Below are 15182 nucleotides of genomic sequence, written 5' to 3' on the forward strand. Positions count from 1 at the left end.
CACATTGCCCCCAATGATCGCAGAGTGCCAGCCACACATTGCCCCCAATGATCGCAGAGTGCCAGCCACACATTGCCCCCAATGATCGCAGAGTGCCAGCCACACATTGACCCCAATGATTGCAGAGTGCCAGCGATCCCCCGCACTTACCTCACGCAGCTTCTCTTCAGTCCCGGCTCCCCGCATCTCCTAGTCTTCAGTCCTCCCGCGGCGCCTCCTCCTCGTCCAATGGCACGGTGTTTGCCTTTCGGCCAATCAGGAAGCGGGAGGACCCGCTCCCTGATTGGCCAGGAGGAGGATCCGTGTGACAATAGCGAATTCTCATTCGCTATTGTCACAGAATGGGCGGGTCAGGGCGCACTGCTGCTCCCTGGCCGCCACGTCTGCGGCTGCGCGGTCCGAGCGCGGGACATTCAATTGTACTGCGCTCGGACGCGCAGAGGGATTCAGCCACAGTATACCATAAGAGGCAAAGAGCCAAAGAGCCGCATTCAGTTCGGCCGGGAGCCGCATGCGGCTCGAGAGCCGCGTGTTCGCCACCCCTGCTCTATGGTCTCTGCTAAAATTCTATATATATAATGTTTGGGGGTTCTAAGTAATTTTCTAGCAAAAAAAAAAAAAGATTTTACCTTGTAAACAACAAGTGTCAGAAAAAGGCCCGGTCCTTAAGTGGTTAATAAGTATTCAGTATGGGAGATATAAAGACACAAGCATGGCTCCCAACTCTCCCGGATTTAGAGGGACTGTCCCTGATTCAGAACAAAGTCCCTCTGTCCCTCTTTCCTCCTCATTTGTCCCTCATGTTGGTCTGATCGATAGAGTTGTATATAAAATGCACTTTATCTTTCAAAAAGTGTTAACCAGTGGCATCTTAAGAGCATTATAGGCCCCCCGGGCAATGCAGTGCACTTGGGCCCCGCCTACACAATCACCCACGAGAATAAAAATGCTAATTATCGCTAAGGCGATATTTATTGGTACCTCCAACAAAATCAGCGTTTAAACATTAAATTAATAAATAATAAATAATTAAAAAAAAAAAGGATAAAAAAAATATGTATAAATAATTTTTAAAACACAAAAAAATGCACTGATATCCTTATTAATTTGGGCATCAATTGTATACAAAATGAAAGTGACATGCAGATCTTTTGGCTTTCTGAACATACAAAGACAATATAAATTTCTGCACATAAAAAAAAGTTAGTACTTTCCTTTCTGTCTTTCTAAAGCGGCGGGCGGAGGAACAAACAGGTCTGGGGGCCCGGCCACCAGGTAAATTAAGCTGGGGGGATCAGATTGGGGGAAATTGCCACCCTGCGTGGGGCCCCCGGGCAAGTGGGGCCCCCAGGCAACTGCCCAGCATGCCCATTCGGAAAGATGGCCCTGGTGTTAACCTCTAAATTGCTGCATTTGTAAATTTCAAAAAGCCAATATAAAGGAATAGTAGAGAGTTTTAACCACTTTACCACCGGAGGATTTTCCTGCTTTACATCCAGGCCACTTTTTGCAACTTGGCACTGCGCGACTTTAACTGACAATTGCGCAGTCATGCGACGCCGTACCCAAACAAAATTTACGTCCTTTTTTTCCCACAAACAGATCTTTCTTTTGGTGATATTTGATCACCTCTGCGCTTTTCATTTTTTTGCGATATTAAGAAAAAAAAAGCTCCAATTTTGCAAAAAAATTTACATTTTCTACTTTGACAGTTAAAAAATATCCAATATATTCAATTTTTGTCATATATTTAGGCCAAAATGTATTTAGCTACATGTCTTTGACAAAAAAATCCTCAATTAGCGTATTTTTAACCGCTTTAAGACCGGAAAAATTTTACCGCCTTCCTGACCAGGCCATATTTTGCGATTCGGCACTGCGTTAGTTTAACAGACAATTGCACGGTCGTGTGACGCCGTACCCAAATTAAATTTACGTCCTTTTTTCCCCACAAACAGAGCTTTCTTTTGGTGGTATTTGATCACCTGTGCAAATTTTTTTAATTTTTGAAAAAAAGAGCGACAATTTTGAAAAAAAAAAACAATATTTTTCACATTCTGCTATACAACATTCCCCAAAAAAATGTAAAAATCAATTTTTTTTTTAACATTTTAGGCCAATTTGTTTTCTGCTACATATTTTTGGTAAAAAAAAAATCGCAATAATCCCATATATGTATTGCATTGCTACATGTTATTTGAATGTTATATGCTGCAGTTTTGTATTTCAAAGCGCCTTATTTTATCACGGCATGTACCTAATATCTTCACTGCATGTTGCTGTACCATGTTTCTTTTGCCTTCAATAAAAACCGTTTAAAAAGAAAAGAAAAATTGCAATAAGTGTATTTTGATTGGTTTGTGCAAAAGTTATCGCATCTACAAACTACGGGAAAGATTTATGTCATTTTTATTGTTTTTTTTTTTTACTAGTAATGGCGGCGATCTGCGATTTTTAGCAGGACTGCGACATTGCGGCGGACAGATCGGACCCCTAACTGACATTTTTGACACTTTTGGGGGTACCAGTGACATTACTACAGTAATCAGTGCTAAAAATATGCACTGTTACTGTAATAATGACACTGGCAGAGAAGGAGTTAACTTTATCGGTGGTCAAGGGGTTAAATGTATGGCTGGTGCTTACTGACGTGTGTGGGGGGAGGGGATTGTGTGACACAGGGACAGATCGCAGGTTGAGCTATGCTGAACCCTGTAATCTGTCACTGTTTGTCACAGAGGAGATCCGCCCACTTTGTTTACACAAGCGGGCGGATTTCCTCACTAGATCCCCGACGATCGGGGAAGAGCGGCGGTGATCACCGCATCTCCTCCCCTGGCCCGACCCCCGCTGTGTCTGAATACAGCGGGAGCGAGCCTCCGGCGGCGCACACGCTGCCAAGACAGGGGAATGTCTGGTGACATAGGTCTACGTCGCTGGACGATAACGAACCACTTTGCTGCAGTACCAGCTCAGTGAGCAGTCGGCAAGTGGTTAAAAAGTCCTTTTGGGCTGTTCTTGATATTTTATAGATAGGCAACTATAAGCCCCCGTTCACACTGGGGCACCAGGTCGCCGTAGGACGCCTGCCATAGAGAAGCTGTGGACCCGTTCTAATAGGAGCGACACAAGTCGCTCCGACTTAGAAAAAGGGTCCGGAGCTTCTTTGGGGCGACCCGGAGCGACCTGCATAGACTTCAATGTTATGAAGTCCGTGCCGGCCGCTCCGAGGTCGCGGGGCGAGCAGCGCGCTGCGACCTCGGAGGTCGCCCCAGGAAGTAGCGTCGCTGCAACGTGAACGGGGCCTTATACTCATATTGATTAGTGGTTCTAAATTTAATAATAATAACTACTGCAGTAAGGAAAAGACACAAAAGATACACTCCGCATCTTTCCAAAATAACTCTTCTGTTTTATTTGATGCAATTGAAGGTTTTTATACACATGATTATGTAGGTATCACATTAACCACTTGCTGACTGCCGCACGACTATATACTGCAGCAGCCTGCCCCCTACAGGCAAAGTGATGTACCAGTACGTCGCTTGCCCACGAGCCTGTAGGGGGTGAGCGCGGCTCGCTCCCGCCCCCGCTCGTTCCCTGCCATCCCCGCGCGTGTGACCGGCGGCTCGGATGTCCGCCAGCCACTCGCGATCTCCCTCAAAAAGATCATCACAGAGGCTATGTGATCCTGCTATGTAGGATCGTATGTCTCTGTGATGATCTAACAAGCCACGCCCCCTGACAGTTAGAAGCACGCCCCTAGGGACACACTTAACCCCTGCATCACCAATAAAGTTAACCCCTTCCCTGCCAGTGTCATTTTTACAGTGACAGTTCATATTTTTAGCACTGATTACTGTAGTAATGTCACTGGTAACCCCAAAAGTGTCAAAAATGTCAGTCAGGGGTCCAATCTGTCCACCGCAATGTCGCAGTCCCGCTAAAAAAAAAAAATTGCAGATCGCCGCCATTACTCGTTAAAAAAAAAAAACAATAAAAATGACAAATCTTTCCTGTAGTTAGTAAACGCAATAACTTTTGCGCAAACCAATCAAGATACGCTTATTGCGATTTTTTTTTTTTTACCAAAAATATGTAGGAGAAAACAAATTGGCCTAAAATGTTAAAAAATGTAGATTTTAATTTTTTTTTTTTGGGAATGTCATATTGTAGAATGTGAAAAATATTGTTATTTTTTCTAAATTGTCGCCCTTTTTTTGTTTATAGCGCAAAAAATAAAAATATCAAATACCACCAAAAGAAAGCTTTATTTGTGGGAAAAAAAGGACATCAATTTTATTTGGGTACATCGTCGCACGACCGCGCAATTGTCCGTTAAAGTCACGCAGTGCTGAATCGCAAAATAGGCCCTGGTCTTTGAGCAGCCAAATCCTCTGGGGCTTAAGTGGTTAATATTACAATGGTACTTTTATGTTAACAAGGGGCGTAACATACGCAGGCTAATTCATTTCAGGACTTGAAAGAATGAAAACATTATTAGTGCCGTGTGCAATACATATAAAATATAAAACAATAATATACAGAATTTACAAATTTCCTATTATAGGGTTTAACTAATCATTTTTTATGTATAAGTGTCCTTTAAGGGGGCGTGTCAAGGGGTGTGTCCTATGCCTACATACTTCTGCTAATAGGTGTCCCTCATTCCCATCTCACAAAGTTGGGAGGTGTGCACAAGTGCTGTGCACACCACACTCCATGCATGTGCAGCCTACATTGAAATCTCCTTCTGATGAGTGCGTGGTGTTACATTGTTGCTGTAATAATAATAATTCTGCTTGACTTTTTTACTTGACAGACAACAGTTATTGTGAATTCACTTGGCCCTGACCTGAAGGTAGACGCTGGAGAAATCTCAAAAGCAATTCTCGCCAAGGCTGGGTTTGAGTTGCAGAAAGAAATCTGGAACTGCGCTCAAGAATTCTGGAACCGCGCTCAGTACTACCAATCCTTGCCAAACATGATCCCTACTAGAGGATACAACCTGCTCTGTAATGCTGTCTATCATGTCATTTTACAGTCTGCCTATGGAAGAAGCCGACTAGATGTGAGTATGTCAATTGTTCCCTCCTGTCTCTCTCTGATGGAAACAAATAAGAAAAATGTGTAGTGCAAAATGGGTGGAGAATGAATCCCTGACTCTGGCACCGCCCCCTGGAAATTCAAAGGTGTACAGGATAACCCAGGTCTGGCAGGGAAACGGGGAAGGAAAAAAGCCAGTAAATCCTGGAAATGGGGATTTGAATGTGCCCAAAATATCCAACAAAAATGAATAAAAAAAAAAAAATGACATTTATTTATAATACAAAAAGATACAAATGACAGACAATGTAAACCTGTCCAGATAAATTCATATGGGGGACATGAGTCGTCGTCACTCCCTGTATGCCTATGCAGTATGTGCTGCAAAGTAAAAACCAAATCTCCTGCGCTCGAGTGATGCATGATTGGGGAATGGAATGTATATGAATGTTCACATGGACTTAGGCCCCTTTCACACGGTCCGCATTCCGCTGCGGACCGTGCTCTGCTCAGCAGGGGTGCGGAGAGGGAGGTGTCAGAGCCCCGCTGCTCTCTATGGGGAATCGGTCCTGAGGGGTTCGATCCCTAGGACGGGTGGAACTCCTATTTTCCGGATTTCACAGACAGGATCGGATGTGGATGGCAGCGGGTGTCAGTGGACATGTCACCGCTGACATCCGCTGCTCCATAGGGCTGAATGGGGCATCCAATCAGATCCGCCTAAAAAACTGACAGGCGGATCTGATCGGAACGCCCGTGTGAAAGAGCCCTTAGGTAGGTATGGCTTGGGGTCTTACTGCCCCCTCAGGACCAAGGGTATCCGAAACACAAAATAAACACAAAATAAAATGATTACTTACACCTTAGAATAAAAGCCGAATATCCGAAACACACTAAAAGACAATAACAAGAGAAGGGCGCTCTGACCTCGTGCATTACCGCTAAAAGGGTTTATTAAAAATTTTAAAAAGTATGTATTATACTCAGAGTTGTATAAAGTACTGGAAACCCATACTTGAGTAAAAGTACAAGTGCTCGATCAAAAAGTGACTTGAGTAGAAGTACTAAAGTATTCAACATTTTTTGTACTTAAGTATTGCAAGTAGTTTTTTTTTTTTTATTTTGCTACTCAAGTACTGAAAGTAAAAGTACAAGTACTGTGTTATGTAGTTATTAAAGAAAGAAGTCAAAACTTTGAACATCATATTGTTTTTTATTATTTCAAATGCAGCTTTTATTTATACATACAGTAGCATTTATTTTCCTATGCGCTGATAATACACAATGTTTTGAACTTCATGAAACCTCCATCTACTGTTCTGGCAGTGGTAATTTTTATAATAGTAATGAGTAACTATGCAGCACAAAAAAAAAATATCGGAGTAGAAGTATTGAAATCATTGAAAAAATGTAGTGAAGTAAAAATGGAAGTAGGAGAAAAAAATTCTACTCTAGGAAAGTACAGATACCACCTTTCCGTACTTAAGTACAGTAGTGAAGTAGTTCTACTTAGTTACTATACATCTCTGATTATACTCACAAAGCAGATGCACACCTTCTGGCTCTGAGGAAGAGGGTTCGCCCTCGAAACATGTCAGCCTAGACCTAGCAGACTCATGTGGACTACTGCATGCTATCCAGCACCGCGCACTGCCTTGGCTGCCTTGGAGATCATTTGTTGATCATGTCCATACATGTGTGAACTTACATCTGTTTTGTGCGTATAATACATACTTTTAAAACTTTTAATAAATCCTTTTAGCGGTAATGCACGAGGTTGGTGCACCCTTCTCTTGTTATTGTCTTTCAGTGTGTGCTGCAGCCAGCCTGAACCCACATGAATGCAGGTCAATGGACAGGAGGTGGTAGGGCCAGGGCTGCTGTTAGAAATCGCGGGGCCCCGTAGAGACTACCTGGCAGGGCCCCAACAAGAAAATATTAGAGATATATTTAGCTAAAATTACAACAAAATCGCTATTATCAGACACAAATATAACTTAACTCGCATAATTCCTGCTAAATCTAAAAAAAAAACTATGTTAAACAAAAAAGAAGATTAGATGAGAAAAATATACAGGCTGGGCAGTTGGAGCTCAGTGATCAGAGAGACAGAGAGAGAGAAACAAAGTTACAATTTACAAATAAACTCCTGAGCAGAGATAACATTAGTGCCAGTGCTGGGAGGGGGATTAGTGAGGGACAACTGTCTCTTTCTCAACAGATAAAAGCTGATAGCAGGGAGAGGAACAGATCAGATTCAGGTGCTGGAGGAAGATTTCTGTATTTGTTGTCCATCACTAATCCCCCTCTCTGTGTGGGCCCCCCTGTGTGCTCCGGCCCCCTACAAGAGGGCTGGTGGTCCCCCCCTATCAGCGGCCCTGGGTAGGGCTCCTTGATTCTGGCAGTGTTGTCACCCTTCTTGGTGCAGACAGGTTGCAGAGATCACTGGTGCCAGGGGAACAGGTCGAGGTCATCTGTGTGCATGGTGATGTGAAGGACTATCCGGTGGCCTGTGTGACCCTGTGTACACCTGCAGGAACTGCTACACTAAAAGTTGGGGTGGTCCCAGGATCACCTCATGACTTAGTAGTTGGGCGAGACTGCCCCATATTTTGGGACGGGCATGAGCAAAAACTCAAGGGTTCGGGGGTTCAGCAGGGGGCAATAAGAAGCAATGAACAATCTGGTATCACCAGATCTAAGGAATGTATTTTATCTCTCATAATAAGTAAACACGACAGAAAACTACTGTGGTGGTTTAAAGGGATGACACCGAAGTACAGAAAGTACTAAGATAGGATCAGATGGATGCAGAGGCTTTTTTTATAGGAGGAACAATATGGGTGACACCAAATATGGACCAAATAGGAGGGGAGGGGATGAGTGAGCTAGAGGTCTTGGGAGGAACAAAGAGAATGATTAAGTTGGTATTTGGAGACTAGGTTAGCAGTTAATGATGGGCGGAACACCCCCCCCCCCCCCCCCCCGGTTCGCACCAGAACATCTCAAACAGGGAAAAGTTCTAGCGAACGTGCAAACTCTATTAAAGTCTATGGGACACAAACATGAAAAATCAAAAATCCTAATTTTAAAGGCTTATATTCAATTTATTACCATAAAAAGTGTATGGGGGTCCGGGCACTGCCCTGGGGGACGTGTATCAATGCAAAATATATATATTTTTTTAAAGGAGCACCGATTTACTGATTTTAATGATGCTTAAAGTGAAACTATAAAAATGAAAAATTCCCCTAAATATTGTGCCTGGGGGGGTCCCCTGAATGTGCCTGTAAAGTGGTGCATCTGTACGATGTATGGAGCCTGCTGCAGCAATACTGACTTTTATAAAGGAAAAAATATCATTAAAACTTGCTCGAGGCTGTAATATATTGTCAGCTCTCACCCGGGTCTCCCGTCCCACCGGCCTGCAAGGACACCGAAGACGCGATCAAAGCCACATTCGGCTCTGATTGGGTCTCCATGTAAAACCCGGAAGTGATGTCATGACATCACTTCCGGTTACTCGGCGCCAAATTCAAAAGAATAACCGCATTCAAAACAGCCAAACTTGGCTTTTTGAATGCTTTTAAGTGTAGAGGAGGGGTTTGGGGTCTTTTAGATCCCCAGATCCCTCCACCACAGTACCTGTAAAAAAAAAAATTATTTTTTTTAATGTACAAAAATATCGACCGATATGCATTGGCCAAAATATCGGTATCGGCAATGAAAAACCGATATCGGTCGATCACTACTGCATATGCATTTGTACTTGTTAATAACTTTTGTTAATGGTTTAAAAAAAAAAAAATGTTGTAGTCATAAAATGTTAAAAAAATGTTCTACATATTGAATTGTGGTACAAGAAAAGTCTTAAAAATTTCTCTAGTTAGGGTTAGTTTATTAAAAAAAAAAACGCAGCATAAATCCTCCCCCTTTGCTGCTTTTGCAGTTGGGTGGCAGTAAAAACGCACAGCAGAGTCAGTCGTGTTTTTTTTTTTTTTTTTTTAACTGTTTATTGAAATTTTAACATACAAAATCGAGACCAAAACAGCAGTAGTAGTGCCAACAAATAAAAGGGGGAACGCCCCAAGGTAATGCAATAACAGTTGTTTTTACCACCCCCTCAAACACGTGTGTAAAAGAGGCCTGAAAGGAAACATTTCACTGTGCGGTTGATCATCATAATCATGCTAATGATCACAGCTACTGCAGCTGCATCATTCATACATGGCTACAGACAGCGTTGCAATGTTTACTATATTCGATCCTCCTCACACCAGGATGTATGTGACCACGCCGCTCTTCCTAATTGCGCATGGGTGCCAATAGCAAACACAGTGCCTTTGCAGCCACCACACTGCAGCACCATGCAGTTTTGTTCTGTGTGATGTGAAAAAGTAAGGCCCCTTTCACACATACGGTCCGTTTAGTTTGTCAGTTCAGTCACGCCAAAATGTATCAGTTTCCATCCGTTTTCCATCCGTTTTTCATTCGTTTTCCTTCCGTTTTTCATTCGTTTTTCATCCATTTTTTTCATCCGTTGTCATTCATATTTCATCCGTTTTTCATCCGCTGTCATCTGTTTTTCATCCATTTTTCATCCGCTGTCATCCGTTTTTCATCCGTTTTTCATCCGCTGTCATCCGTTTTTCCTCAGTTTTTCATCAGTTTTTCATCCGTTTTTCATCCGTTTTTCATTCGTTGTCATCCGTTTTTCATCCATTTTTCATCCGTTTTTCATCCGTTTTTCATCAGTTTTTCATCCGTTGTCATTCATTTTTCATCCATTTTTTTCATCCGTTGTCATTCATTTTTCATCCGTTTTTCATCCGTTTTTCATCCATTTTTTTCATCCGTTGTCATTCATATTTCATCCGTTTTTCATCCGCTGTCATCTGTTTTTCATCCGTTTTTCATCCGCTGTCATCTGTTTTTCATCCGTTTTTCATCCGTTTTTCATCCGCTGTCATCCGTTTTTCATCCGTTTTTCATCCGCTGTCATCCGTTTTTCCTCAGTTTTTCATCAGTTTTTCATCCGTTTTTCATCCGTTTTTCATTCGTTGTCATCCGTTTTTCATCCATTTTTCATCCGTTTTTCATCCGTTTTTCATCCGCTGTCATCCGTTTTTCATCCTTTTTTCATCCGTTTTTCATCCGTTTTTCATCCGTTTTTCATCCGTTTTTCATCCGCTGTCATCCGTTTTTCATCCGTTTTTCATCCGTTTTTCATCCGTTTTTCATCCGCTGTCATCCGTTTTTCATCCGTTTTTCATCCGTTTTTCATCCGCTGTCATCCGTTTTTCATCCTTTTTTCATCCGTTTTTCATCCGTTTTTCATCCGTTTTTCATCCGTTTTTCATCCGCTGTCATCCGTTTTTCATCCGTTTTTCATCCATTTTTTTCATCCGTTGTCATTCATATTTCATCCGTTTTTCATCCGCTGTCATCAGTTTTTCATCAGTTTTTCATCAGTTTTTCATCAGTTTTTCATCCGTTTTTCATCCGTTTTTCATCCATTTTTTTCATCCGTTGTCATTCATTTTTCATCCGTTTTTCATCCGCTGTCATCCGTTTTTCATCCGCTGTCATCCGTTTTTCATCCGTTTTTCATCCATTTTTTTCATCCGTTGTCATTCATTTTTCATCCGTTTTTCATCCGTTTTTCATCCGCTGTCATCCGTTTTTCATCCGTTTTTCATCCATTTTTTTCATCCGTTGTCATTCATTTTTCATCCGTTTTTCATCCGTTTTTCATCCGCTGTCATCCGTTTTTCATCCGTTTTTCATCCGCTGTCATCCGTTTTTCATCTGTTTTTCATCCGTTTTTCATCCGTTTTTCATCAGTTTTTCATCAGTTTTTCATCAGTTTTTCATCCGTTTTTCATCCGTTTTTCATCCATTGTCATTCATTTTTCATCCGTTTTTCATCCGCTGTCATCCGTTTTTCATCCGCTGTCATCCGTTTTTCATCCGTTTTTCATCCATTTTTTTCATCCGTTGTCATTCATTTTTCATCCGTTTTTCATCCGTTTTTCATCCGTTTTTCATCCGCTGTCATCCGTTTTTCATCCGTTTTTCATCCATTTTTTTCATCCGTTGTCATTCATATTTCATCCGTTTTTCATCCGCTGTCATCTGTTTTTCATCCGTTTTTCATCCGTTTTTCATCCGCTGTCATCCGTTTTTCATCCGTTTTTCATCCGCTGTCATCCGTTTTTCATCCGTTTTTCATCCGTTTTTCATTCGTTTTTCATCCGTTTTTCATCCGTTTTTTTCATCCGTTGTCATTCATTTTTCATCCGTTTTTCATCCGCTGTCATCCGTTTTTCATCCGTTTTTCATCCGTTTTTCATCCGTTTTTCATCTGTTTTTCATCCGTTTTTCATCCGTTTTTCATCCGCTGTCATCCGTTTTTCATCCGTTTTTCATTCGTTTTCATCCGTTTTTCATCCGTTTTTCATCCATTTTTTTCATCCGTTGTCATTCATTTTTCATCCGTTTTTCATCCGCTGTCATCCGTTTTTCATCCGTTTTTCATCCGTTTTTCATCCGTTTTTCATCCGTTTTTCATCCGCTGTCATCCGTTTTTCATCCGTTTTTCATCCGTTTTTCATCCGCTGTCATCCGTTTTTCATCCTTTTTTCATCCGTTTTTCATCCGCTGTCATCCGTTTTTCATCCGTTTTTCATCCGTTTTTCATCCGCTGTCATCCGTTTTTCATCCGTTTTTCATCCGCTGTCATCCGTTTTTCATCCGTTTTTCATCCGTTTTTCATCCGCTGTCATCCGTTTTTCATCCGTTTTTCATCCGTTTTTCGTCCGTTTGTCATCCGTTTGTCATCCGTTGTCATCCGTTTTTCGACCGATCCGTTTTTTTTGACGGATGAAAAATAGGGCATTCATCCGTTCAAAAAAACGGACATTGGCGGAAGCGGATAAAAACGGATGTTAACTGATCATCCGTTTTCATCCTTTTTTACATAGAGATGCATTGATGTCCATTTTTCATCCGTCAACGGATGGATGAAAAAAGGACAAACGGACCGTATGTGTGAAAGGGGCCTTATGCTAGCAAAATCAGAATGCATGGGACGACACACGTTTGAATGCACAAATAAGAGTGTGAGCTGGCCTCTAGGGCCTATTCACAATCGCTGCAGATAACCCGTGTTTTTTCTTTGTGGGAGAAATGTAAATAACCGCAGTGACACGCAGAAATCATCAGCTTTCTGTGTGTCCTGTTCATACCAGAATGCAGAGTTAGGCCCCTTTCACACTTGTGTGACTTGTCATGCGATTTGGGACTGCAAAATCGCATGACAAGTCATTCTCCATTATTTCCAATGAGTACCGTTCATATCAGTGCGACTTGAAGTCACACCGACTTCAAAGAAGTCCCTGCACTACTTTGGCATGATTTTGAGGCCAAAGACATTCAAGCCCAGTCAAAATCGCGGCAAAATTGCGGTAAAATCGTGCGACTTTGAAGTCGCACAAGTGTGAAAGGGTCCTCACACTGCATTCCAGAGTGGTGCGATATTATGCAACATACTTGCACAATATCGCATCACTCTGCTCGGTCCCACATATAACTGCACAGAAGCGCAGTACACTTCTGTGTGGTAATATAAGTGAAGTATCGCATTGTACACTTCAGAAAAACCTTTTTATCAGTTGCCGACCGCCCACCACAGATATACTGCGGCAGGGCGGCTCAGCTTCACAAAATCGCATATATATATATATGATCTCGTGCATGCAATCTCAGGGGCGCGGGCACGCCACCGGAGCCGCGCTCCTGCTGTGTTTAGACACAGCGGAAGGCGGGGCCACGGGAGGAGCGGCAGCGATTGCCGCCGGCCTCCTTCGATCATCAGAGAAGCTGACAGCAGACCCGCCTGCTTATGTAAACAAAGCAGGCGAGTCTTCTGTCAGACAGGCAGGGAGAGATCAGCAGTTTCAGCTAAGCTCATCGATCTGAGTGCCTGTCACATAACCCCCCCCCCCCCCCCCACACACACACAGTCAGTAAGCACCAACAGGCATACATTAACCCATTTGATCACCCCCAGTGTTAACCTCTTCCCTGCCAGTGTCATTAGTACAGTGACAGTGCATATTTTTAGCACTGATTACTGTAGTAATGTCACTGGTCCCCCCAAAAGTGTCAAAAATGTCAGTCAGGGGTCCAATCTGTCCGCCGCAATGTCGCAGTCCCGCTAAAAATCGCAGATCGCCGCTATTACTTGTAAAAATAAATAAATAAAAAGTCCAAAAATCTTTCCCATAGTTTGTAGCAATAACTTTTGCGCAAACCAAGTAAAATACGCTTTTGGGGATTTTTGTTTTTTTTTACCAAAAATGTAGCAGAATACAAATTGCCCTAAACTGATAAAAAAAATTTAATTTTTTTTTTTAAATTTTTTTATTGGGAATGTTTTATAGCAGAAGGTAATAAATATGGTTTGTTTTTTCAAAATTGTCTTTTTTTATATATATATCACTCGTCCCTCCCCCTTTCCTGACCTGCCAGGCTGCGTGCTCAGATAAGGGTCTTGTATGGATTTCGGGGGGGGGGGGGGGTGGCCCATACCGTTTTTTCTTTTTTAAATTTTGGCATTCCCCTTAAAATCCATACAAGACCCGAAGGGCCTGGTATGGACTGGGGGGGACCCCATGCCAAAATTTAAAAAAAGAAAAAACGGTATGGGCCACCCCCCCCAGAAATCCATACAAGACCCGAAGGGCCTGGTATGGACTGGGGGGGACCCCATGCCAAAATTTAAAAAAAGAAAAAACGGTATGGGCCACCCCCCCCAGAAATCCATACCAGACCCGGTATGGACTGGGGGGACCCTACGCCATGTTTTTTTATCTGTATTGCCAGGAGCTGATAATACATTAAAGCGGTGAGCAAGTTTAAATGATATTTTTTCCTTTAGAAATGTCAGTATTGCTGCAGCAGGCTCCATACATCGTACAGATGCACCACTTTACAGGCACATTAAGGGGACCCCCAGGCACGATATTTAGGGGAATTTTTCATTTTTATTGTTTGACTTTAAGCCTCATTAAAATGAGTAAATTGGTGCTCCTGTAACCACTTTACCACCGGAGGATTTTGCTGTCTTACGTCCAGGCCACTTTTTGCGATTCGGCGCTGTGCGACTTTAACTGACAATTGCGCGGTCGTGCGACGCCGTACCCAAACGAAATTTACGTCCTTTTTTTCCCACAAACAGAGCTTTCTTTTGGTGGTATTTGATCACCTGTGTGATTTTTACTTTTTGCGCTATAAACAAAAAAAGAGCGCTTATTTTGAAAAAATAACAATATTTTTCACATTTTTTTATATGAAATTCCCCCCCAAAAAATGTAAAAATCTAATTTTTTTTAAATTTTTGGCCAATTTGTTTTCTGCTACATATGTTTGGTAAAAAAATCACAATAAGCGTATTTTGATTGGTTTGCGCAAAAGTTATTGCGTTTATTAACTAAGGGAAAGATTTCTGTCATTTTTGGTGTTTTTTTTTTTTACTAGTAATGGCGGCGATCTGCAATTTTTTTTTAGCGGGACTGCGACATTGTGGTGGACAGATCGGACCCTTGACTGACATTTTTTACACTTTTGGGGGTACCAGTGACATTTCTACAGTAATCAGTGCTATAAATATGCACTGTTACTATAAAAATGACACTGGCAGGGAAGGGGTTAATTTTATTGGAGAGGGAGGGGTTAATGTATGCCTGGTGCTTACTGACGTGTGTGGGGGGGGAGGTGACTGTGTGAGACAAGGACAGATCCAGGGTTCAACTATGCTGAACACTGCGATCTGTCACTCCTTGTCACTTAGGAGATCCGCCCGCTCTGTTTACACAAGCAGGCGGATCTCCTCACTTGATTCCCCGACGATCAGGGCCCGACTCCCGCTGTGACTGAATACAGCGGGAGCGAGCCTCTGGCGGCGAGCGCGCGCTGCCGAGAAAGGTGAGTGTCTGGCGACGTAGGTCTACATCGCTAGACGATAACGAACCACTTTGCCGCAGTAGGCTCAACGTGAGCAGACGGCAAGTGGTTAAAAACAATTGTTTAAAAAATATATATATTTTGCATTGATACACGTCCCCCAGGGCAGT

At 42.4% G+C, this 15182-nt stretch overlaps 1 protein-coding gene across 1 annotated transcript in view; it reads left to right on the forward strand.

Moving 5' to 3' along the window:
* Nucleotides 1–15182, forward strand: part of PARP9 (poly(ADP-ribose) polymerase family member 9) — a 144781-nt gene that overhangs the window by 69726 nt on the left and 59873 nt on the right. Inside the window, exon 3 of the mRNA XM_082261816.1 lies at nt 4823–5071. Within this exon, the coding sequence (XP_082117942.1) occupies nt 4823–5071 (249 nt within the window). The remainder of the gene's footprint in view (nt 1–4822; nt 5072–15182) is intronic.

Source organism: Pelophylax lessonae, assembly GCF_965119305.1.
Source record: "Pelophylax lessonae genome assembly, chromosome: 6".
NCBI classification, from domain to species: Eukaryota; Metazoa; Chordata; class Amphibia; order Anura; family Ranidae; genus Pelophylax; species Pelophylax lessonae.